The 23,738-nt window shown below is 37.2% G+C and overlaps 6 protein-coding genes and 2 non-coding genes across 10 annotated transcripts; 3 read left to right on the top strand and 5 right to left on the bottom strand.

The window, feature by feature from the left end:
* Nucleotides 1–557: 557 nt before the first annotated feature.
* On the bottom strand, nt 558–1,674 carry LOC105969811 (aspartic proteinase CDR1). The gene has a single exon (XM_012994589.2). It carries the CDS (start codon nt 1,593–1,595, stop codon nt 558–560), a length of 1,038 nt encoding a protein of 345 aa, XP_012850043.2. The 5' UTR covers nt 1,596–1,674.
* Nucleotides 1,675–7,433: 5,759 nt separating this feature from the next.
* LOC105969817 (Tetratricopeptide repeat (TPR)-like superfamily protein) lies at nt 7,434–10,790 on the top strand. Its single transcript, XM_088812739.1, has 3 exons — nt 7,434–10,283; nt 10,394–10,475; nt 10,585–10,790. The coding sequence occupies exon 1, from the start codon at nt 7,502–7,504 to the stop codon at nt 10,154–10,156; it is 2,655 nt and encodes an 884-aa protein (XP_088668865.1). The 5' UTR covers nt 7,434–7,501; the 3' UTR covers nt 10,157–10,283; nt 10,394–10,475; nt 10,585–10,790.
* A 149-nt stretch (nt 10,791–10,939) lies between these two features.
* LOC105969818 (glutathione transferase GST 23) lies at nt 10,940–11,710 on the bottom strand. The gene is made up of 2 exons (XM_088815043.1): nt 11,551–11,710; nt 10,940–11,431 (listed from the first exon to the last, which is right to left on the bottom strand). The coding sequence occupies exons 1-2, from the start codon at nt 11,650–11,652 to the stop codon at nt 11,066–11,068; spliced, it is 468 nt and encodes a 155-aa protein (XP_088671169.1). The 5' UTR covers nt 11,653–11,710; the 3' UTR covers nt 10,940–11,065.
* Nucleotides 11,711–12,863: 1,153 nt separating this feature from the next.
* Nucleotides 12,864–13,024, bottom strand: LOC148772448 (U1 spliceosomal RNA). Its single transcript, XR_016030119.1, has one exon. It is a non-coding gene; the product is annotated as a U1 spliceosomal RNA (small nuclear RNA).
* Nucleotides 13,025–14,294: 1,270 nt separating this feature from the next.
* Nucleotides 14,295–14,416, bottom strand: LOC148772449 (U5 spliceosomal RNA). Its single transcript, XR_016030141.1, has one exon. It is a non-coding gene; the product is annotated as a U5 spliceosomal RNA (small nuclear RNA).
* Nucleotides 14,417–15,602: 1,186 nt separating this feature from the next.
* On the top strand, nt 15,603–22,656 carry LOC105969820 (cell division control protein 2 homolog). Of its 2 annotated transcripts, none has more exons than XM_088812761.1 (10): nt 15,603–15,743; nt 16,419–16,492; nt 16,566–16,753; nt 16,816–16,933; nt 17,158–17,331; nt 17,426–17,586; nt 17,680–17,755; nt 17,845–17,919; nt 18,033–18,234; nt 22,393–22,656. In XM_088812761.1, the coding sequence occupies exons 2-9, from the start codon at nt 16,484–16,486 to the stop codon at nt 18,207–18,209; spliced, it is 978 nt and encodes a 325-aa protein (XP_088668887.1). In that variant the 5' UTR covers nt 15,603–15,743; nt 16,419–16,483; the 3' UTR covers nt 18,210–18,234; nt 22,393–22,656. The 2 variants fall into 2 exon arrangements, with proteins under 2 accessions (XP_088668887.1, XP_088668881.1); XM_088812755.1 differs by having other exon boundaries at nt 18,033–18,214; nt 22,372–22,569.
* LOC105969819 (cell division control protein 2 homolog) lies at nt 18,763–22,656 on the top strand. 2 transcript variants are annotated; one of them, XM_088812747.1, is made up of 9 exons: nt 18,763–19,605; nt 20,182–20,229; nt 20,316–20,497; nt 20,681–20,798; nt 20,953–21,126; nt 21,413–21,573; nt 21,664–21,739; nt 21,817–21,891; nt 21,978–22,656. In XM_088812747.1, the coding sequence occupies exons 2-9, from the start codon at nt 20,221–20,223 to the stop codon at nt 22,368–22,370; spliced, it is 1,188 nt and encodes a 395-aa protein (XP_088668873.1). In that variant the 5' UTR covers nt 18,763–19,605; nt 20,182–20,220; the 3' UTR covers nt 22,371–22,656. The 2 variants fall into 2 exon arrangements, with proteins under 2 accessions (XP_088668873.1, XP_012850050.2); XM_012994596.2 differs by lacking the exon at nt 18,763–19,605 and having other exon boundaries at nt 20,175–20,229.
* ATA1 (TAPETUM 1) lies at nt 22,572–23,738 on the bottom strand. Its single transcript, XM_012994598.2, has 2 exons — nt 23,647–23,738; nt 22,572–23,552 (listed from the first exon to the last, which is right to left on the bottom strand). The coding sequence occupies exons 1-2, from the start codon at nt 23,676–23,678 to the stop codon at nt 22,754–22,756; spliced, it is 831 nt and encodes a 276-aa protein (XP_012850052.2). The 5' UTR covers nt 23,679–23,738; the 3' UTR covers nt 22,572–22,753.

Consider the following 23,738-nt stretch of genomic DNA (forward strand, 5'->3'; position numbering starts at 1 on the left):
TTTTTTCTTCAGATAGAGTTTGTTTTGAACTCAAACAACCCAATATACAAAATCTTAATCTCAATCATATTAGTTTATTATTCTATTTTCTAAAATATTGAAAACGGATTTTAGGATTTTTGTTTCAGATAGAGTTCGTTTCGAACTCGAATATCCCAATTTCTTTTTTTTTTTGAAAGTAGAGAAAGTTTTATTAGGCAAATTGGCTAAATCATACGGAAGTGTAAGTCCTTCTAGTGTATCAATACATTGAACATGAGCAATAGCGTGGGCTAAAGAATTGACAGAATCTTAATCTCAAACTATATTAGTTTATTTATTCTTTTTCTAACATATCAAAAAGGGATTTTAGGATTTTTTTTCTTCAGATAGGGTTCGTTTCGAACTCAACTACAACTATTACTCGAAAAAATGGTATGGATAGGAATCTTGAAAAAGAAATGGAAAAAAAAAAAGAACATTGCACACAAATATTCCAATATACTGAAATTTTATATTATTTCAATTAAATACATAGATCTCCACTTAATTAAATATTAATAAAATTAAAGATTAAATTAATATTTGCCACAATCAGTGGGCTTAAACGACACCGTCTGCTTCACAAGATCATACCCCACCAAGAAATTCGTGTGGGCCAAGTTACCATAGACAGAAAACCCAAGATTCACCGGTTGCGCCGCCAAACACACCGCCACGTCACTCGTCCTAACAAAAAGATTCTCGTACTTCCACTTCACATCACCCCCTCTAAAGTGAACTGTCACATCAGGAATATTCTTTATGTCCCCTTCCGAGTGGTAGCACAAAGTCAACGCCCCTTGTGGATCTTGAATCTCCTTCAACTTAATAAAACTCCTTATGGCATCCTCAAATCTGTTGTAGAAAGGGACAGGGAACAAAGTCAACGTGGTCCCCGAGTCGATGACGATGTTCCCGTCGGCGCGGTACGTCTCGTTGAGAAACTCGAGGCGTCGACCGCCGACGCTGATTCCTTCCAAAGTCAAATAGTAGAACGTGTCCGGTTCTTTCTTGACCAACGGTGTCGTGACCACCCCGTTACCCGAAACCCTAGCGTTGTGTCCGAAGTTCAACTTACTCGATTTTTGCAATTCATTATCCGACATAGACACCAAGCAATAAGAGAATCTCCCTTGACCTAATTGCCTAACGAGCGAAACTTTTCCACCTCCGAGACCGACAATTCCCGATTCCACCCCTCCGAACACGCGGTCGTTTCTAAATCCACACCCGAATATAATATTCGAAAACGACGCCGTTTTTCCGTCACTCGACCCTAATGTAATAGTGTCCGTTGCGAGGTCGCCATTAGTGAAGGATTGGTCGCCGTAAACCTCGGAATAAAGACAATGATTATTCGTAGTATTATTGCTGCAAGAACTTCTTCGGAAAGATTTGCAGCTATCGGCATTGCAAGGGATGTTTTTGTACGTGCGGGATTTTTTCGGATCGAACAAGGGTAGTTCTTGCTTGAAGCATTCCGCGCACGGCTGGCACTGCGTCCATATGATGTCACTGCCCGTGTCGGCGATCGCTAGCGACGGGATTGCCGGTGTGCCGATCGAGTATTTCATTAGGTACTCTCCGTTCGAGAGGATTACATCCGATCTCGGCGGTTTCGAACAATTGAATCGACGGACACGATCGAACGATCTTCGCAGCGAGTTAGCGAGGCGTTGAGAAGGAGATAGAGTAGGGTTGTAGTAAGGTGATTGAGGAGAGTCTCTGTGGATTAGGTCAGCGGTCAACCCTTTAGTTGATAGTGGATTACATTTAGAAATTGAAATAATTAGGGAAATAATTAGGGCTTTATATGGGGAGGTGATATTCGCGGTAGCAAAATTACGAATGTCGTTTTAAAAAATCCACTCTCTATCTTTCTTTCTCTCTCTACAATTTTAGCTTTTATATTAGAAATCATTCCAAAACTCATGTTATTGTAGCCATTTGCAAAAAAAAACGAGTGCATCGAATGAGGATCGAGATACGGAATTCAATGAGATAAAATTTGTTCGTTTTTGTTCTTTAAATCGTGAAAACGCGACCCACGACCAAACTGGGAGCTAGAAAGCCCGATTCACGCCCGGTTTGGGCGCGCTCGTGACTGAGATTTAATAAAAAAAATTATATATTTGGGCTGCCTCAAGGATTCGACACGGAACTTTACTTTGGAAGCATAGGCTTACCTGACCAACAAAGCCACAGCCATTTTGATAATAAGTTATTATTGAATTGTATTTATAGATTTCTTTATACCTGGCAAAAAAATAATAAATACAAGCTGCTGGTAAGACTCGAACACGGGTGTATTGCGTAACAGACAATATGCCTGACCAACTAGGCCAGAGAGAGTTCATTAACTAAAAATTATTTAAATATAATATAGAATCTCATTTATATTGGGATAAAAAAAAAATTTAACCGGACGACCGGTCCAGAACCGGCGTCCGGACCGAACGCCCAAACCAGTTTTCCGCGCCCAAAATGGGCGTGTGAAAGCAGTTTCCACGCCTGTTTTAGGCGTGAAAACTGCTTTCACACTCCCATTTTGGGCGTGGAAAATTCGAAAACCCAACACTAAAAACAACCCCAAATCGCGATTTTCTAGGAATTTTCACATAATTAACCACAAATTCAATATAGATAACTACATTAGATGATTAATTACCTTTCAAATTGACGAGATTTTCGGATTTGGAAGAATTTGTGAGAGAGGTTGAGGGTTTTTGTGAATTTTGGGGTTTTTGGGGCTTGGATGGTTTTGGGGGTTTTTAGAGAGAGAAAGAAAAAACTATTGTGAACGTCATTCGTAATTTTGCTGCCGCGTAAATCATTTCAGCTATGAAAATTGATTTGAACATCATGTTGTTTTTTTTTTTTTTTTTTTTGTAAGAGGGTGTTTGTGGTTTTAGATAAAAACATGACAGTTATTATTTATAGAGCAAAATTATTAGTGTAATATGCTGTATTAATGCAATATTATTACATGTATTTATTTTGAACAGTCAAAACAAAATGTTATTTTTTCAACGCTATTGGCACATTGTTGGTAAGGACGTCACTAGGTGGGTTTTGCAGTTACTTAATCATATGGAATTTCCTTCATCGGGAAACTTTACGCATATCGTTCTTATCCCTAAGTGCTCAAATCCGGAAAATATGACTCACTTTCGCCCAATCAGTCTTAGCAATGTGGTATACAAGATCGCGTCAAAGACCATTGTTAATCGATTGAAGCCTTTTATGCACTTAATCATTTCGGAATCTCAGTCTGCCTTTGTACCTTCACGGCTCATATCAGATAATGTTCTCATAGCTTACGAAATTTCACATTACATGAAACGAAGCTCTGGGGAACACATGGCAATAAAACTCGACATGAGCAAGGCTTATGACCGTATAGAGTGGTCATTCTTACACAAAGTTATGTTATGCGTGACTACGGTGACTTATGCTTTCGTTCTGAATGGGGGCGTTTTTGGGTTCCTTACTCCGGAGCGGGGTATTAGACAGGGAGACCCATTATCGCCGTATCTTTTCCTTTTTGTTGCGGAAGCATTGAGCGTTATGATCAGTCGCGAAGAAAGTAAGGGCTTCCTATCAGGTCTCGCAGTGTGTAGGGGTTTGCCGAAGGTCTCACACCTTCTTTTTGCTGACGATACCATGATATTTTGTAAGGCTAATGAGCGTTCAGCAATTAGTATTAAAAGTATCTTGCAAAACTACGAAGAGGCATCGGGTCAACAAGTGAATTTTGAAAAATCGTGTATAGTTTTTAGCAAGAATACAAGTGAACCAGTGAAGGAGAGGATTCGTTTAGTTCTTCCAATGGAAGTGGTGGACAAACACGGGAAATATCTTGGGCTTCCTTCAGTTGTCGGCAAATCTAAACGCCAAATTTTCGCCAATATCCTTGATAAAGTGTGCTCACGTCTTCATGGATGGAAAGAAAAATGGCTATCAAGAGGTGGTAAAGAAATTCTAATTAAAGCGGTAATTCAAGCAATCCCATCGTATGCAATGAGCTGTTTTAGATTGCCGGATTTTTTCATCAAAGATCTCGAAAACAAAATAGCAAAATTTTGGTGGGAGGACGCGAATGGTAAAGGTATTCACTGGACAAAATGGAAAAAGCTTTGCATGAGTAAACATTTTGGTGGGCTTGATTTTAGGGATTTGGAAGCGTTTAATACGGCATTACTAGCAAAACAGCTATGGCGTTTATTGGAAAATTCCGAAAGTCTTTTGGGCAAAATTTTCAAAGCAAGATATTTTCCAAATTCGAATGTTCTTGGAGCAGCCTTGGGACCGAACCCATCATATACATGGAGAAGTATTTGGGGCGCGAAAAATCTTTTGGAGGCTGGGCTGCGGTGGCGAATTGGAGATGGTCGTTCTATTAAAATTTGGGGTGACAAATGGCTGCCTAGAGAAAGTACCTTTCAAATATTTACTCCGAGAGGTGACTGGCCGTCCACAACGACGGTGAGTGAACTAATTGATGGAGTTAGTGGCCAATGGGAGTTTGATTTAATTAAAGATAGTTTCTACGAAGAAGATAGCAAGAGTATAATGTCTATACCTCTTGGAAGCAGATTTAATGAGGATCGGTGTATTTGGCATTATAACCGAAGTGGGTTATTTTCAGTTCGTAGTGCTTACCACCTTGCGATTAAAATTAACTATGAAGTGGATGGAAGGCCAGGTAATAGTTCGTTCGCTCGTGAAAGGGGGGTGTGGAAATGGTTATGGGATCTAAATATCCCGAACAAGGTCAAGATTTTTCTTTGGAGGGCATGCAAAAATTTGCTACCTACTCGAAATAATCTATTGAAAAGGAGAGTGTCGGAAGAAGATAACTGCGCTTTTTGTGAAAGTCGAGGGGAAGACATTATGCATTGTTTGTTCTATTGCTCGTTATCTCGACAAATATGGGCTATGAGTGATGTTCCGCGGTCAAGTTATTTAACGACGACAACAGACATGAACGAATGGATGGGAGAAATAAGAACCAACTCCGAGACTATTATTGTCGAAAAATGTGTTCTGCTTTGTTGGCAAATATGGAATGCTCGAAACAAGAAAATTTTCGAAGGGGATGTTCCAAATGCCATGGATATTGCAAATTTATCGAAGAAGTTGTGGAGCGATATACATGAAGCCACAATAGAGGTTTTGCGCCCAAGAATTCAGAGGACTAACGAAGATGGGCGATGGCTACCCCCTAATCACGATGAAGTGAAACTAAATTTTGACGCGGCAGTGAATAATGTTGACGGCGTATGCAGCCTAGGTGTGATTGCACGATCGAGTACGGGCGCATGTCTAGGATGGCTATCTAGAAGGATAAAACAATATTTGGATCCGACATCGGCGGAGGCTAAATCAGGATTAATGGCAATGGAGATGGCTAAAATCCACAATTGGGAAATTATAATATTAGAAGGCGATTCCTTAGTCGTAATATCAGCAATTAAAGATGCCTCGAGTTCTCGAGCAGAATATGGTAACATTATAGCAGATATACAGAGGTTGGGAGCAAGTTTACTGAAGTTTAGAGCTCAACACGTTCGGCGAAATGGTAATAAAGCAGCCCATGCAATTGCGGCTTTGTCGAAGAAAAGTTCAAACTTTGTTCGTGAATTACCTGATGTGGTTTTGGATATTGTATCTTCTGATATGTCTTGAATGAAAAGCTCTAATTCTTTCTCAAAAAAAAAAAAAAAAAAGATTTATTTAAAAAGGAATAAAATTATGGTTGACTTCCCAAATTGTATGCCAAAAAAGTCAAATTTACGGTTCAAATCCACCTGATATAAAATATCAAACTGTTGATTTTTTTTATATACAATAAAACATAATTTTCCAGTAATTCAGTGAGAAAATGATTGAACGGTGAGGGAATAAACAATTTATTTTGCCACTTTACACGACAAAAATAAATATTATTGCAAAAACGGAAATACTGAAATGCCCTTAATGAATACCCTCATACGAAAGTATTTCTCTTCTTTGTGCAAAGTATTAAAATTTTATTTTTTTCTACCCTTCAACTATGTTTTCACCAAGTCACATAAGAAATATATTTTCCATATAATCCTTTATTATTTTTGTAATTTTTTAATATAATCCTATAATTTTGAAATATTTTAGTTGACTGTTCAATACAAAATCAGGCAGACATTTCAACCTTTGTACTACAATTTGTCCACATTCGCTCATTTCTTAATAATGTAAAAAGCTTTCCAATTTTGATAATGCACAAACTAAATTAAAAAGTATTAATATTAATGCTAGATTAATTAAAAATTTATTTCCATCAAGTCAAAGGTATAATCTCAATTAAGATAATTCAAAACTCCATATACAATTTTCTTACAAAATCTTCGATCTAAGAAAAACATCTTATTACCTCTATTATACATTTGGGTGTGGATTCGAAATTTCCCCCCGAATATTCGACGGTGGCGAATCGGGAATTATCGGTCTTGGAGATGGAAATGCCTCACTTGTTAGGCAATTAGGTCAAGGGAAGTTCTCTTATTGCTTGTTACCGATTCCAGACGATAAATGTCGAGCTCGAGTAAATTGAATTTTTTAGACAACGCTAGGGTTTCCGATGAAGGGGTGGTCTCCACCCCCTTAGTACTTAGAGAGAACATTTCAACTTTCTATTTCTTGACCCTCAATGGAATCAGTGTCGGAAATCGACGGTTGAGATTCGATGGTGGTGATATTCCAAAAACAAGCGGAGAAAGTCACATTATCATTGACCCGGGGACGACGTTGACTTTGTAGCCGTTTGTTTTGTATGCAAAGTATAAGAAAGCGATGGAAAGTTACATCAAGTTTTAGAAGATTGAAGATCCATTTGTTTTGTATGCAAAATATAAAATTCTTGGTATCCTCTATGTTGGTCTATTTAGAGATTTAGTCATCTAAGTTATCATGTTTTAGTTTCACGTGCAATAATTTTGTAAAATTAGCATTTTTGGTCCTCTCTTACTTGCTTAAACTCAAATTTTACCATATGGCAAACGAATTTTACGGATTTTGCTTATACGGACTCTTAAAAATTGTAATCGCGTTATTTAACTTGGTGTTTGATAGAATTTTTATGGTGCGAGATGACATGTAAACCAAGTTAGATGCCTATTTATAATCTATAAATATTCATATAACTAAATTACGATGAGGTTGTTAGCCACATAATTTATCGAAGAGTAGAATTAAAATTTCAAGCAAAATAGGACCAAAAATGTTAAATTCGTAAAGTTGTATGAAAATTTGAAATAGGACAATCTAAAGGACTAAATTCCTAAATTAGCCAACATAGAGGACCACAATTACAATTTTCCCAAAATAAAATAATAAGAGAGAGAGAGTTTTATGGAGAAGTTTTAACTTTTAAATGGCAAAACTATTTAAACACCAATTTTCAAAAAATAGAGCCGTTTGTTCAAACCCTCAGCCCTCCCAAATGAAATTGAACTGTAGAAGCAGAGACATTTACACTTCAATCTCTAATGCATTATCTTCAACGGCCAACAAGAAAGATCTCCAGAAACTTCATTCCCTCCTAATCACTTTTGGTTTAAGCAAATCTCTGTTTTTGTCGGGTAAATTAATATCCAAATACTCCCAATTCAAAGACCCCAATTCTTCTTTATTGATTTTCCGGGAAAATTCACTCACAAACAATGCTTATCTGTGGAATACGATAATTAGAGCGATGACCCATAATGAATTGTATGCAAAAGCGTTGGAATTTTACGCGGAAATGGGGAAATTGCAAGTGAAGCCTGATAGCTACACGTTTCCTTCGGTTATCAATGCTTGTGGGAGTTTGATGGATCTTGGGAAAGGGAGAGTTGTTCATGAGCATGTTAAGGAGTTGGGTTTTGATTCTGATGTGTACATAAATAATACGCTCGTGGATATGTATTCAAGGTGTAGTGAATTGGGTCGTGCTCGAGAAGTGTTCGATGAAATGCCTAGTAGAGATATTGTCTCTTGGAATAGTTTGATTTCTGGGTATACTTCCAATGGGTACTTTAAGGAAGCATTGGAGGTTTATACTCAGCTGAGAATTGGCGGTTTGATGCCCGATTCTTTCTCGTTTTCGAGTGTTTTACTGACTTGTGGTGGACTGGGGGAGGTTGAAGAGGGTCAGATTGTTCATGGTTTGGTGGAGAAGGTTGGAGCATATAAGGATGTGATTGTAAGCAATGGTTTGCTCTCAATGTATTTTAAGTTTGATATGCTAAATAATTGCGACAGAATTTTTAATGAGATGGTTCGCAAAGATAGTGTTACTTGGAATACAATAATTTGTGGATATTGTGAATCGGGTTTCTATGAAGAGTCAATCAACTTGTTTTTGGAAATGGTGGATAGTTTTAAACCAGATATTTTGACAATCACATCGGTTCTACGTGCGTGTACTTACGTTGGGAACTTGAAGTTGGGAAGATATGTCCATAACTACATGATTAGTAATGGTTATAAGTGTGATAATATAGCTAGTAATATTATTATTAACATGTACGCAAAATGTGGTGATGTGTTGCATTCAAGGGAAGTGTTTGAGAGCATGGGAAACCATGATTTGGTGTCGTGGAACTCACTTCTTAACGGGTATATCGAAAACGGGTTATATCAAGAAGCAATAGATCTCTTGAGGAGGATGAAGAAAAGTTTCCAACCTGATTTTGTCACGTACGTGGCACTTTTTTCCATTTGTACAGAACTAGCAAACGTAAATTTCACCGAGGAACTCCACTGTGATATAATAAAGCAAGGATTCGGCTCGACTCAGATTTTGGGCAATGCTCTTGTCGGCGCCTATGCAAAATGTGGCAAAATGGAGGATTCGCTGAAGCAATTCGAGACCATGAAAGTTCGAGATACAGTTACATGGAACTCGATAATTGCTTCTTGTGGTAATTCTAAGACAAGCAGCCTTGGTTTAACAATGCTTAGCAGGATGAGAAAGGAGGGAATAATGCCAGATGTACCGACTTTTTTAAGTGCGTTGCCTTTGTGTTCTTATCTCATCGCCAAACGACAAGGGAAAGAGATGCATGGCTGTATTTTAAGATTGGGTTTTGAGTCCAATGTTCCGATCGGGAATGCTCTGATTGAAATGTATTCCAATACCGGGAGCTTAAAGAATTCGATACTAGTTTTTGAGCAAATGAAAACAAGAGACTTAGTTTCGTGGACAGCGATTATTTCTGCATATGGGATGTTCGGTGAAGGACGAAAAGCACTTATAGCTTTTCAGAATATGAAGGCAGCTGGTATTTTTCCCGATCACATTGTCTTTATTGCCGTTATATACGCATGTAGTCATTCTGGCTTAGTGCAAGAAGGGAAAGCTTGCTTTGAGCAAATGAAGAAAGACTACAACATTGTACCTAGGATCGAACATTATGCTTGCGTAGTTGATCTTTTGTCTCGATCGGGACTCTTAACTGAAGCAGAGGAGTTCATTACATCAATGCCTTTAAAACCCGATGCAAGTATATGGGGTGTTCTACTCAGTGCTTGTCGAGCAAGTGGAGACATGAAAATCGCCGAACGTGTATCCGAACATGTTCTTGAATTAGATACGAACGATCCAGGATACTATGTTTTGGCCTCGAATGTCTACGCTTCTTTAGGAAAATGGGATCGAGTTAGAAAGATAAGAACTTCTTTAAAAGCTAAAGGACTGAAAAAAGAACCCGGAATTAGTTGGCTCGAGATCCGAAATAAAGTGTACTACTTTGGAGCGGGCGATAGATTCTTTGAGCAACGCAAAGAAGTCGTGGAGCTATTGGATGATCTCTCTGGTTTGATGGCCAAGGAAGGATATGCCGCTGATGTCAGATTTGTGTTGCATGATGTCGGCGAGGATGAGAAGGTGGACATGCTTTGTGGGCACAGTGAAAGGCTTGCCATAGCGTTTGGCTTGTTGAATACGAAACCCGGTACTCCTTTAATGGTGATGAAGAATCTTCGGGTTTGTGGGGATTGCCATACTGTCACAAAGTACATATCGAAAATTATGAAACGTGAAATATTAGTAAGAGATTCCAATCGCTTTCATCTGTTCAGAGACGGAAGTTGTAGCTGTAAAGATCACTGGTGATAGCGCCGTTCGCCACTTGTAAGTTTTTTATTGGACGAGCCTTTTGTAGTTGAAGCAACTGGTTAATTCTTAAGTTGGCAGTTGGCAGTGGAAGAAAGACTGGATCCGTACTAATCATTATAATTGGGTATGTCGATTGTATTCTTTCTAGATTCAAACAAAATCAAAAATTTTAATCCCAAAATTGGGTAAATTCGTGTTCTTAATTTTGTTATTGATTTGATGTAATAACTTCAGGAGCAATTGGAAGTCTTGATTGCGAGGAAGCTTTCGAGAATCGCCAGACATATATGCCAAGCCAATCATACATACAGTAAAGGTGATTTCGCTCTTTCTCAATTGAACCCACAGTTTTTGACATTATAGATTTCTTATGTTTTCGGATGATGGCACCGATATACCTAACTTTGAGCCTTCTATTATTTAAGGTGACCGCTCGAAATGGTGGCGAATCGTCCAAAGGTCCAATTATCACGTGCTTGATCTTACAGGGATTTTCGCCTGCACTCCTACTCGGTTGAATGAAGGTATTACATAAAATATCTCTAACAGTGTAAGAGAAATTTAAAATTGCATACTTGAATTCAAAATTTTCTTCAGTTTTGCTAACAAAACATGCATTGAAAGTCGAAAACACCGCATCTTTGCTTAAAAATACATGCTGACCGGAACCCGTTTCCCCCCTTTTTGAAACTGTCACAACGCACAAATTTATTCGAGACAATCAAGCTTCATCAATTTTACATTGAGAAACGAACATGTTTTAAAAAACCAAACCTGAAATAAACCGAATTGCTAGACGATCTCATAGTATCATCTACTTATCAAGATTGCATTATTGAGGTACAAAATCATTCAAAAGTGAAACCATTATTAGTCGTACAAACTGAACCAGGAGTTCGGTCGGTTTCACGCAACTTTATTGAGGTGCAATTCACGCATCGCCTTAAATTTCTCGACCATTCTGTCTCGATTTGGCCAAAATTCTTTTATTGCAGGATCATCGTAGAAGTTGCTCATCCACGCCGACAAAAACGGAAATTTCTCCGCATCGACTAATTTCAAGTCAATTATCTCCTCCAATATGCCGATCAAATTAGCCATCCAACCAAACGCAAGATCAACATAACCAATCGCTTCCCCTCCAAAGAACTTCTTCCCTTTTATCTCCTCTTCCAAGAATTCAAGGTTCGTTTTCGCTTGCACGATGGCTTCCTCTCTCGCGTCCCCTTGAGATGTAAACACACTCCAAATTGATGGCATAACCTGCCTCAAACATTAGTTTATATTGTTATGCATCATTAGTCGAAAATCAAAATTAATAGTTAAATAATTTTTATTTTTTATACAGGGCAAATTTCGGCCACCCCTGAGGTATGGCCAAATTACGAAAAAATCCTCTTGTTTGGGTAACCTTTGATCTTCAGCGCGTGTACCACCCTCATGCCAAATGGACTTGACCATGACCGAAACAGCTTCATCTCTTCTTCTGCCATTCTTTTGCTTTTCACAGTTGACAGTTGACACTGAATTTGTGCTGATCAGTGGTTCTATTTGTAGATGCTTTTTGTTTCTTTAGGCATTTTCTCTCTGCAATCATTATATTATGTCCACGTGTCAACAAATGATAGGGCTGATTTTTTTATTTTATTTTTTAATTACATGGGTTGAAGGCCGGCATTTATTTTTATTAGGGTAAATTACAACCACCACCATGAGGTATGGTCAATTTACAAAAACCCCCTCATGTTTGGGTAATTACAACCACCCCTCAGCTATAAATATTTTTTACACGTCCACCCTTGTGGTTTCAAATTTAGTAGAATTTTCGAGATTATATGGAATATTATCACTTTCATACCCGCTTTATCCCATTCGAACTTCACATTTTAAAGCAAGATGATCATAATATGTGTTTTTCGGCTAGTATGGATTAGATTATGGTGCATCAGAAACTGTATTTTTACATAAAACGAGTACAAACTAGAGCCTATTCCACGAAATTTAGATGATTATGTTGAATTTGCCACCATAAGACTGGAGGTGTAAGAAAAAAACATAGTTGAGGGGGTTAGATGTAATTATCCAAACGAGAAGAGTTTGTTTGTAAAGACCATACCTCAAGGAGACGGTTGTAATTCACCCTCTTTATTAATAATCTATACCTTGAAAATGAGGATAAGGAATCGAATTTTTTATTTGCCACTAGTCTCGTGAAAATATTGTAGATGTCGTCAGCAAGTATGTCAGCATCATAAACAAAAATTTAGCATAAAAATAAAGCTAAAAATCAAACTAAGCTAATGAACCTTCCTTTGGATTCGATTGTTAATATAACAAACCGAACTTAAATAGATATTTTTATTTGATATACTATTGAAACTCGAGCTCGACTCGATTTGCTTTTTAAAAACCAACTTTTAATAGCTCGATGCACGACTCGTTTACACCTCTTAATGAAATACATGCTACAATTCACATGAATGTTTATAAATTCTCAAGCTCGTAAAATATTTCAATTCGGTTCGAAAATTTGAAAATGCAAACGTTTGGAGAAATATTGGGACCAGAATATGCAAGATTACAATAAAACTTTAGCTGTATGTGAATAACTTTGGTTGGCAAAACTCTAAAAGAAAAATCACATATTTATTTTAATTTAAAAATTGAATTAAATTAAATAGAATAAAATTTAAAAATTGAATTGCGCAGGGCCGCGCGAACGCAGGCCCCCTCTGGCACAAATTATGACGCAGGCTCGACCTCTTGGGCCGACCTTACGCAGGCACCCCTCCAAAGTGCAATGGAGGTCACCAGCATAGGCCATAGGTCTTATTGATCGCCTATTGACCCCGTCCAGGTAAGTACTTTTCTCACTCTAATTTCTTTTATTTATATTACTCCCTTCTCACCTTCTATTGTTTGTTTTTCCAATGTGGGACAACAGTGAAAACACTTCCTTTTACATTTTTCAATCTTTTATAATAATTGAATTACTCCCCTAGACAATTAACAATTTCTACAAGAAGATCTAATTATGTACACACAATTTTGTATAAATATTATAGAAAAAGAAATTTTTTGAATGATCCATAATATGATAATCAACTAGACCCGTATTTGGAACTCGACCGAATCGAATTTGATTATAGTGTCATCTCATAAGCCAAAATTGAAGAAATTATAGTAGTTAAAGATTTGCATTTCACTTACTTTAGGATATTCTTTTCTGAATGAAGCAAACAATTTATTTTTCAAGATCAAGACTAACCTCCTTGATCGAATTTAAACTAGAACTACGTGTCGATAAACAATATTTTGCTCTTTAATCATACTCTTTTTTTTATCATGATCACAACATATTGATATCGGGAAGAAGCTCGATCTCTTACAATTTTCCTCTTTTTTTGGGTATAAATGCATAGAAAATTTAGTATTGCACCCATTTTTTTTTTTTATCATGATCACAACATATTGATATTGGGAAGAAGCTCGATCTCTTACAATTTTCCCCTTTTTTTTGGGTATATATGCATAGTAAATTTAGTATTGCACCCTGATGATGCTAGAGATAGATCACCATAGAGAGTTGAAGTAGGATGAACTGGAAGAGAAGAGTGGATCACTGGCTCACGAGCTTGATGACCTTGAGAGACCTGCGATCATAGAACATGTGAACTAGGCTGGGGGTTGATCCGGCGGATACTCCTCCGACGCTCAAGTCAGACGTGCTGATAGTAAAAATGGTCCAGAGAATACATGTTGTAGTATTACTCAGATAATGGACGTACCTTAACAAAATGAGTAAAACCTCTATTTATATGTCGTTTATTGGGTTGGGTTTGCTTTGTTGAGCTCAAGCCTTATTTTGAAGGTGTTTGGGCTTTCGTGTAGTGAGCTCAATTATTAGATAAATTGTAGGCCCATTGAGTTGGCCCAATTAGGCATATCACACCCAAATTTAAGTCATAGATCATAAGTTGTAAATTCATTTCATTATTCATTAACTTATTGTTTTCCAATAATATATATATATATATATATATATATATATATATATATATATATATATATATATATATATATATATATATATATATATATATATATATAAAAATTTGAACTTTAATTGTTGGGGCAATTCCCAAAAAGGAAATTAACCCTCCAAAGAGAGGCGTATGCTGCTTGTATTGCAGCGAGCACACGGTATTCTTTAGTAAAAGGCGAAAGAATAGTTCGCTATGTGCTCACTGCGCAGCTGCGTGAACATAAGAAATGATTGCGTGCTTCTATTTATTTCTCAGGCTCTAAGTTCATAATTGTGTATTTTTCCGATGTGGGATGCTTATCTATTATACCTCAGTGAGCATTACATTTTTTTTTCTTTTTTACATTTTACAATTATGAAGTACATTTAAAAGCAAACCTCATAATTTCAATACAGGCTTACTTTACTATTTGTAAATTTTAATTGTGTTTGAATTTTAAGAAAGAAAAATAATTGCATTTAGTGATGATATGGACTATCTCGTCCATATGGACATCGTCGAAATAAATACGACTAATTGTACGTAAAGCCCGAAAAAAGAAGCCCAAATTTGTATAGTCAATAGTTTTCCAGATGCATTATTTGATTCTCAATTATCAAACTATTTTGAAACGGCATTTTTTACTCCACGAATTATGTCACTTATATTAAAATTTAAGACAAATACGCAACGTATTAAGGCTTGTTATCAACTCTTTTCTAATACAAGCTTTAATCGGTTACGTGCGTGTGTTAGTATGAATGCAAAATTGTTGATGCTTAAATGAGGTTTTAATTTAAGGTAAACTACACATTTAACTGTCCATACGAAGAAAATCTAACAGTGAACCATAATTATTTTTATTTTATTATGTAAAATCTCCTCCGTTTTACTATTATTGAACGGAATCTCTTTTCATTCAATCCGTTACGTGCATATATTTCACACTTAAAAACTAGTTCAAATTGAAATCGAAGTACTTAAAATTCATTATAGAATGAATCTTCCAATTGAAATTATTATATATTATGAAATTTTCAGTAGCTTAATTAGTCTCTATCCAAACGTTTGATTTAATTATGAGTTTTTAAGAAAATATATATGATTTAATGGACATACTTTATAACACTTGATTATAATTTATAAGTCAAGATTGTATATATTGAAACTAATTTTTTTTTTTTATGTCAAAACTAATTTATCGATAATTTATAATATTTTTTGCAAAGGAAAATCTAAGGTGGATTTTAATCATAAAATATTGGGGCAAAAGTCAATTTTACAATAAAGTATTTTTTTCTTCTTTTCATTTACAATTTAAAAAAAAATAACTTAAAAGAAAGTGCCACGCGTCCATCTATAATTGGCCGATGACGTTGCCAATATCGTTTTCGTAAAACAGATTTTCCCTCCATATAGTTTCACATGTGTTTCCTGCTCGCTCTTCTGTACGAACATTTCCCGAAGAGAAGAGAATCTCAAATCACTGTGAGTTTTTTTCTTGGCTGATTATTCAACGGTTTTCCGAAGAGAAGAGAATCGCAAATCACCGTCTTCAGGTAATTGATGTTCGAACTCTGAGAAATTATTATATTAGATTTTTTTTTTTTTTTTTTTTTTTGAGTTTATGCGATTCGCGAATTAGTAAAAATTTGTGGATATACTCTCTTCTTTCTGGGATTTGAAGAAATCGAAGGTTGTTATTATCAGTTCATGGATTAATCGATCAGTTCATGAAAATCTGATCTCCTTGTGTGAATTTTTCTTTTACAAATTTTCAGTTATTTGGGGGTTTTTGAAATTATTATGATTATGCAAAACCTTTTTGTTCTGCACCTAATTCAAAGAAATCAGAAATTATTTGGGGATTATTATGCTCGATCGCTCTTATAATTGGTGTTTGGCACTAATTTTCATCGCCAAATTGTGAAATCAGTAGGCTAGGGTTTAGTTCATGTAATTTCTCGAGTAAAAATTGTTGTTGTAAATCTTGGAAATGGAGTTAATTGGGTTAGGGTTTAGTTCATGCAATTTCTCGAGTAAATCATGAAATCAACAGTTTGGGATGTTGATTCCCCGTAATTGACTGTTTATGGACAGTTTGGAATTGTTTTCGCAACGTATACTCGTTTCCAGTGTCGGTAGTTTTCAATCTTTCAACATAGTCGAGGAGATTTTCTTTTCCATTTTATTGTGCGAGCGATCCGATCCTGTTTTTAAATTTTCGTGTGCAGGAAGCATCCGGAATATTCTAGTTGATCTTCAGTATAATATAATAGTGTTGTAGCAGATTTTCGAAATGGAAAGGGTCAGTACATCTCTTTTAATACCTAGCATTTTTTTATATTATATTGTTTTCTAATATTCTATTTGATCTTCAGTATATTATGATAGGACCAATTGGAAAAGGAGCATCCGGAAAGGTTTTTATGTGCAAAGACGACGTAACTGATTCAGTCGTCGCTGTGAAGTGGATTCCATTTGCTTCCTCAGGTGAAGGTCAACTAGTGTTGAGGGAAATTGCTGTCTTGAAGAAGTTGAATCAGTTGAATCACGACAATATTGTCAGGTATTTCCGATTCATTAATCTTTTATGTTGGGAGAAAATCTGAATTGGAATTTGTCGAGCAGGTTATTGGATGTGGTGGAGCAAAAAGGTGGTGCCAATCTTGTTTTCGAGTACATGGAACGTAACCTTTCCAACGCCATTTACTCACCGGTGGAATTGGATTTTTCCCGTCATATAAAAGTGGGTAATATCTTTCTGCTGGTTTTGAATTGTCAATTTACGATTCGTCGACCATGAGAGATGTATTACATAAATAAATGTTCTGTAAATGAGTCTCCGTTTTGCTTGTAGGTGATGTCGATATCTAAATATTCTGGAAATACGGCTGCATGTTTTAGGCATTTGTAGATGTTTTACGAGTAGCATAAAACGTGATTTATCCGGTTGTTTTCTGTTTCTTGCAGAGTATTCTGTTCCAGATACTCGAAGGTGTCTCGCATTGTCACTCACAGAAAGTTATACACCGAGATGTGAAACCTATGAACTTGCTCATAGATAGCGAAAACACAATAGTAAAACTTGCCGATTTTGGAGCCGCCATCACAAGTGATGTTCCTCTTATATATACCCCTACCACGGTATGTTAACAACACCATCAGTAGCATAAGTATAAAATGTTATTTAAAAGGATTAAGATATTATAACCATTGGCATATTTCTTCTGTGTCATAGGCAGGAACTCTTCAATACAAAGCACCCGAACTCCTGATGGCCGCCCCGTATTCTAATGCAGTCGACATATGGGCTGTGGGTTGTATTTTCGCTGAGATGGTGAGGAGAAGGCCTCTCTTTGGATTTCTCAACGCTAAAGCTGTAATGAGGGAGATAATCAGGTTATAAATTTAGTCGAGTGAAACTCTGGCACGTCTCCAAAAAAACGATTATTGCTGAATTTATTATTATTATTTTTTTTTCCTGTTTTGCAGAATATTTGGTTATCCGAAAGAAAGGGAATGGCGGGGAGTGTCCTTATATATGGTCTGGCTTTTTGGAGAAAGTCAGGTTATAAATTATTTTCTTGAAATAATTATATTTTAATTTCGACTCGACTAGTTTATTATATGCTTACCTCTATCTCATGTTGCAAACAGTGTCCTAGAAGAGCCTCCAAGAAACTTGCAGATCTTGTCCCTAGCCTTGAACCACAAGGACTTGACCTTCTCTCAGTAAGTTTATTATTTTTTTTCTTCTTCTTTTAATTTGTTCAAAATTGCAACATTATGAAGTGTTAATTACTAGTTGAATATTGTTTCGATTGAAGTGTTCAATTTATTTGCAGAAAATGCTGTGCTTATATCCACATAAGAGAATTACTGCTGATGAAGCACTTCAGCATCCTTACTTGAGAGGTGTGAGAGCCGCTGTAGCAAAGCAGAAGCTTGGAACCGTTTCGACCACAAGGAACTGCGATTGCTGCTGTACTTCCATGTTTTTTTGGATGAGGGATCAAGATTGATCGAGGTTTCTAATTCCTCTATATAGTAAAACTGTGAATATCGATTTTTCTAAAGAGAAAAAAAAATATACATCTTCTTGTATATACATTACTGTGTTTACTTCTTCTTACACCGTATCGGTTGTTTTGACCTAATACCACAAAGTGAGTGGTGGTTGTGATAAGTCGACGTTAATGTGGGCTTCTATGAACATTTTCCTCGTTGAAAATGCACAAATTTCTCGATTTTTCAATTGCATCTTTGTTACTGATATTATTCTAATGAGCTAAGATGCTTTATATTGCATTTTCTCAAGTTATTGTTTATTGTATATAAGATTTTGACGTTCATGTTTATATACATATATGTGTGTGTACACGAAAGATAAAAAAAGAACATATATGTGTATATACGATCTTTTAGTCAGGCGTACGTACGGTACCGTGTTTCCTTCTTAGTTCTTACTACGTGTATTGGTTGTTACGAGTTCTTAAGGGTGCAAAAAATGCTTATTGAGTTTGCTAAGCTTTAGATGTTTTATTTTGATGCTCACTTATGAACATAATGCATTTTAAATTTTATTATATGATTCAACTACTATAAATAGTTATTATTATATATATATCCAGTAAAAAAAAAAATATACAGCAAAATAGAATATAACAAAACCTACAAAGTTTCTCTAAACCAAGGCTATCATTGGCGCATTCCCCCTCATTCTCCTGCACCCCAACTCCCGCTGCCGGCCGCCGCCACATCTCCGCCGTGAATGCTAGCCAAAAATTCCGTCGCCAAATGAGCACTAGAATCCTAGGAAACGAAGAAAGCTTTGATGAAGCTGAGATGGAATCTGTGCTGAAAAACATGGAAGTTTACCTGCCTATTGGTCTTCGCCGGAGAGATGAGGAGTCTGGAGGAGCGCCTCGGCGGCGACGCGGCGGTGGGCATTTGCCTGTTATTAGGGTACCAAAGATCGAAAACGACGTAGTTTCGAGTGTGATTGGGGTTTTGCTCTAAATTTCAGCCCCAATTTGGTCACGTGCGGTTCACGTGTTCATTTTCCCGTTAGTGGCTAACGCTTCACAAACGGCGTGGACCCAATATGCCGTGAAATGGTAAATTGAGGGTGATATTTGTTCAACGTCGGATTATGGGGGGCGAAAAGTGGAGTTGGAGTAAACTGCAGGGGCGAAAAATGCAATTCTCCCTATTTTTCCTTTCATTTGTAACTGAAAAGAAAAGTGCTGCGGATTCTCGCCACGCGTCCGTCTATAATTGGCCCTTATTCTCCAACAAACTCGTTGCGAATATCGTTTTTTCATAAAACAGATTTTCCCTCCATTTAGTTCCACTTTCTGTAGAGATCCCCGAACGAAAATTTTCTCAAGAGAAGAAAATCGCAAATCACCATCTCCGGTTGATTGATTATTCAACTGTTCTTTTCTGTATACTGTGAGTTTTTCTCAAGAGAAGAAAATCGCAAATTTTCTGTATACTGTGAGTTTTTTTCTTGGTTGATTGATTATTCAACTGTTCTTTGTGAGATTTTTAGAAATCAGAGGTCGTTCTCATCAGTCGTACATGCAATCGTAATTGTTCCTGTGATTTTTTCTTTATAATTGTTCGTAATCGTAATTTTTCGTAATTGTTCTTACTTGGGTTTGAAATTAATACGCTTATGCACAGTAATTTTGTTCTGCACCTAATTCGGAGAGATCAGGTAAATTTCTCAAGTAAATGTGATTGTTGTAAATCTCGGAAGATCATGAAATCGACAGCTGGTATGTTGATTCCATGTAAATTGACTGTTTATGAGATACGGGAGAACTTGAATTCAAAAAGGTTATCATGAATGTTTGGAATTTTTTCGTGCAGCATATACTCGTTCTCATTGATATAGTTTTCGATCTTTCTCCAATAATTAAGATAGTCGAGGATATTTTCTTTTCCATTTTTGTGCGATTGATCCTGTTTTAAAATTTTCGTGTGCAGGAGCTATATTTGTCTATTCTGTCGTAACAGATTTTCGAAATGGAAAGGGTCAGTATATCTCTTTTTCGAAATATTCATGGGCGTTATATCTTTTTCCTGACTTGCAAGTTCTAATAGTCTCGTTGATCTTTCAGTATAGCGTGGTTGGACCGATCGGAGCAGGATCGTCTGGAAAGGTTTTTATGTGCAGTGATGACCAAACTGATTCGACGGTCGCTGTGAAGTGCATCAAATTTGATTCACGCAAAGGTCTACCGGGCATAGTGTCAAAGGAAATCGCTATCTTGAAGCAGTTGAATCATAATAATATCGTCAGGTATTTGATGAAACTTATCCATACCCGATCTTTCAAGTGTTTTAATATTGCTCGTATTTAATATGTAACCGATTTATTATATTTTATCAGTTACTATTGCTATCCAACTCGACATGATTGATAATTGGAGATGGATTAATAAGCATGAATATTTTTTTTTCTGACTTGGATTTCTTCGAGCAGGTTATTAGATGTGGTGGAAGAACAAGATAATGCCAATCTTATTTTCGAGTACATGGAGATTAACCTTGCCAACGCCATTTATTCACAGTTTAAAGGGAATATTTTCGGTCATATAAAAGTGGGTAATATCTTTCTGCTGATTTTGAATCGGCAACGAACAGCTATTGATTTAAAATTGTTAAAACTATAAATTTCACAAATTAGTAAATGAGTCTTCGTATATGTAGAATATTCTGTTTCTTAGATATACGGGTTGTTTCTGTTTCTTGCAGAATATTCTGTTCCAGATACTTGAAGGTGTCTCGTATTGTCACTCGCAGAATGTTATACACCGGGATTTGAAACCTCCTAATGTGCTCTTAGATAGCGGAATGACAATAGTAAAACTTGCCGATTTTGGATCCTCCAGGATAATTGATGTTCCTCTTATAGATTCCTATACCAAGGTTAGTATGTTAACAACACCATTACCCCTTTTTCATTTCAAAAATTCTTCTTACCAATTACGTTGAATATTTTCCGTTCAAACGTTTTTACATGAAATTCTGATTTTCGGGAGAAACAAGAAGATGGTTCAGATTGAACAATTCGTTTCTAAAAACATTAGTAACATTACATCAAACCTTATGATTTTTTTTTTCAGTTACATAAGTAAAACTAGTTTTGAAGAAACTAAAATATTATTTGAAAAAGATTCAGATATTATAACATTTGCATCATCTTGTGCAATAGGCGGGAACACGTCAATACAGAGCACCTGAACTCCTGATTGCCGCCCCGTATTCTAATACAGTTGACATATGGGCTGTGGGTTGTATTTTTGCTGAGATGGTGAAAAGAAAGCCTTTATTTAGTGTGCTTACTGATAAAGATGTCATAAAGGAGATAATCAGGTTATAAATTTATTCGTGTGAAACTCTGGCACGTCTCTAGAAAACGATTATTGCTGATATATATTTTTATTTTTATTTTCTGTTTTGCAGCATATTTGGTTTGCCGGATGAAAGTGAATGGGAGGGAGTGGAATCATATATGTTCAATTTCTTTGGAGATGACCCGGTAATTAATTATTTTCTTAAAATAATTTTATTCCGTTTCCCCCGCTACTACTTTATAAGCTTACCTTTTGCAAACAGTTCCCCGCGGAAGCAACCAAGGACCTTGCATCTGTTGTCCCGGGCCTTGAACCAGAAGGACTCGATCTTCTCTCAGTAAGTTTTATGCGTTCAAAATTGCAATATTACGAAGTGTTATTAGTCGAATATTGTTTTGATTGAAGTGTTCAATTTATTTGCAGAGAATGCTGTGCATATATCCACATAAGAGAATTACTGCCGATGAAGCACTTCAGCATCCTTACTTGAGAGGTGCGAGAGCCGTTGTAGCAGAGCAGCAGATTGAAACGAAGAGGGAAGAGCTCGGAGCCATTGCAACAGAGCAGCAGTTTGAAACGAGGAGGGAAGAGCTCGGAGCCGTTGCAACAGAGCAGCAGATTGAAACGAGGAGGGAAGAGCTCGGAGCCGTTGCAACAGAGCAGCAGATTGAAACGAGGAGGGAAGAGCTCGGAGCCGTTGCAACAGAGCAGCAGATTGAAACGAAGAGGGAAGAGCTCGGAACTGTTTCGACCAGAAGGAACTGCGATTGGTGCTGCGCTTCGATGTTATTTTGGTGGAGGGGGGATCAAGATTGAGGTTTCTGATTCCTCTATATAGTAAAACTGTGAATATCGATTTATGAAAAGAGAAAAAAAAAATTTAAAAACGGAAGCGAACATCTTCTTGTAGATACGATCGTTTAGTCAGACGTACATTACTGTGTTTACTTCTTCTTACTCGTATTGGTTGTTTTGACCTAATACCTCAAAGTGAGTGGTGGTTGTGATAAGTCGACGTTAATGTGGGCTTCTATGAACATTTTCCTCGTAGAAAATGCACGAATTTCTCGATTTTTGAATTGCATCTTTGTTACTGATATTATTCTAATGAGCTAAGATGCTTTATATTGCATTTTCTCAAGTTATTGTTTATTGTATATAAGATTTTGACATTCATGTTTATATATATGTATATATATCTAGCCCTGGTATATGAAACTCATCTGATTGCTAGCAGCAGTAAAGCCCCCATCTATAACCAGATTATGGCCCGTAATAAACCCCGATTCATCGCTCGCCAAAAACAACACCCCTTGAGCAACATCCTCCACAGTGGGGCCCCTCCCCTTCAGAAGACTCCCTGTCTCACGGACCATCTTGCTAACATCTTCCGTTTTCAGATCGGGATTCCCAAGGAATCTTCTGTAGGCCCCCACGAGCATCTCCGATGCCACCCCGTGCGGTGACACACAGTTCACTCGAATCCCGTGCTCCCCCAGCTCACAGGCGGTTGTTCTAGCGAGTCCCAGGATAGCCTCCTTTGACATGGTGTACGCGTGCGAGGCCAGCCCTCCCATGATGGCCGCTGAGCTGGACGAGCATATGATGGACCCTGCAGTTTTTCGGTCTATCATGGCGCGTGCGGCGTGTTTTATCCCGTGCACAACCCCGTGGAGGTTCACGGCGAGGAGCGACGTGAGCCGTCCGGTCTCGAGGTTGGTGATGCTGCCGTCGGGGCCTGCCACCCCGGCGTTGTTGAACATGATATCGAGGCGGCCCTTCCAGTCGAGTGCCAGCTGGATTGCTCGTTCCACGTCGCCCTCGATAGATACGTCGCAGTGCGTGTATCTGCCGTTGATGGTGTCTGCGAGCTTCGAGCCGGGCTCGTCGAGGATGTCGGCGATTACGACGTGGGCCCCGTTTCGGGCAAAGGCTTTGGCCGTGGCTGCTCCGATCCCCCTTGCTCCGCCCGTTATAACCGCAACTTTTCCTAATAATCTTTTTTTTTTAAGAGGAATAAGAAATTAACATATCAGAAAAAGAAGAAGTAGATTGAAAGTAAGTCATAGTAGTAATTACTCATGTATTGTACCTTTTTGAGGGCAGATAGCTATCTGAATCCATTTGGTTTTTGAAGATGGTTTTTGCTGCAATTCTTGATTTCTTTCACTATATATATTTTTG

Source organism: Erythranthe guttata, chromosome 2, assembly GCF_056151865.1.
Source record: "Erythranthe guttata isolate IM_541 chromosome 2, IM_541, whole genome shotgun sequence".
Taxonomy (NCBI): domain Eukaryota; kingdom Viridiplantae; phylum Streptophyta; class Magnoliopsida; order Lamiales; family Phrymaceae; genus Erythranthe; species Erythranthe guttata.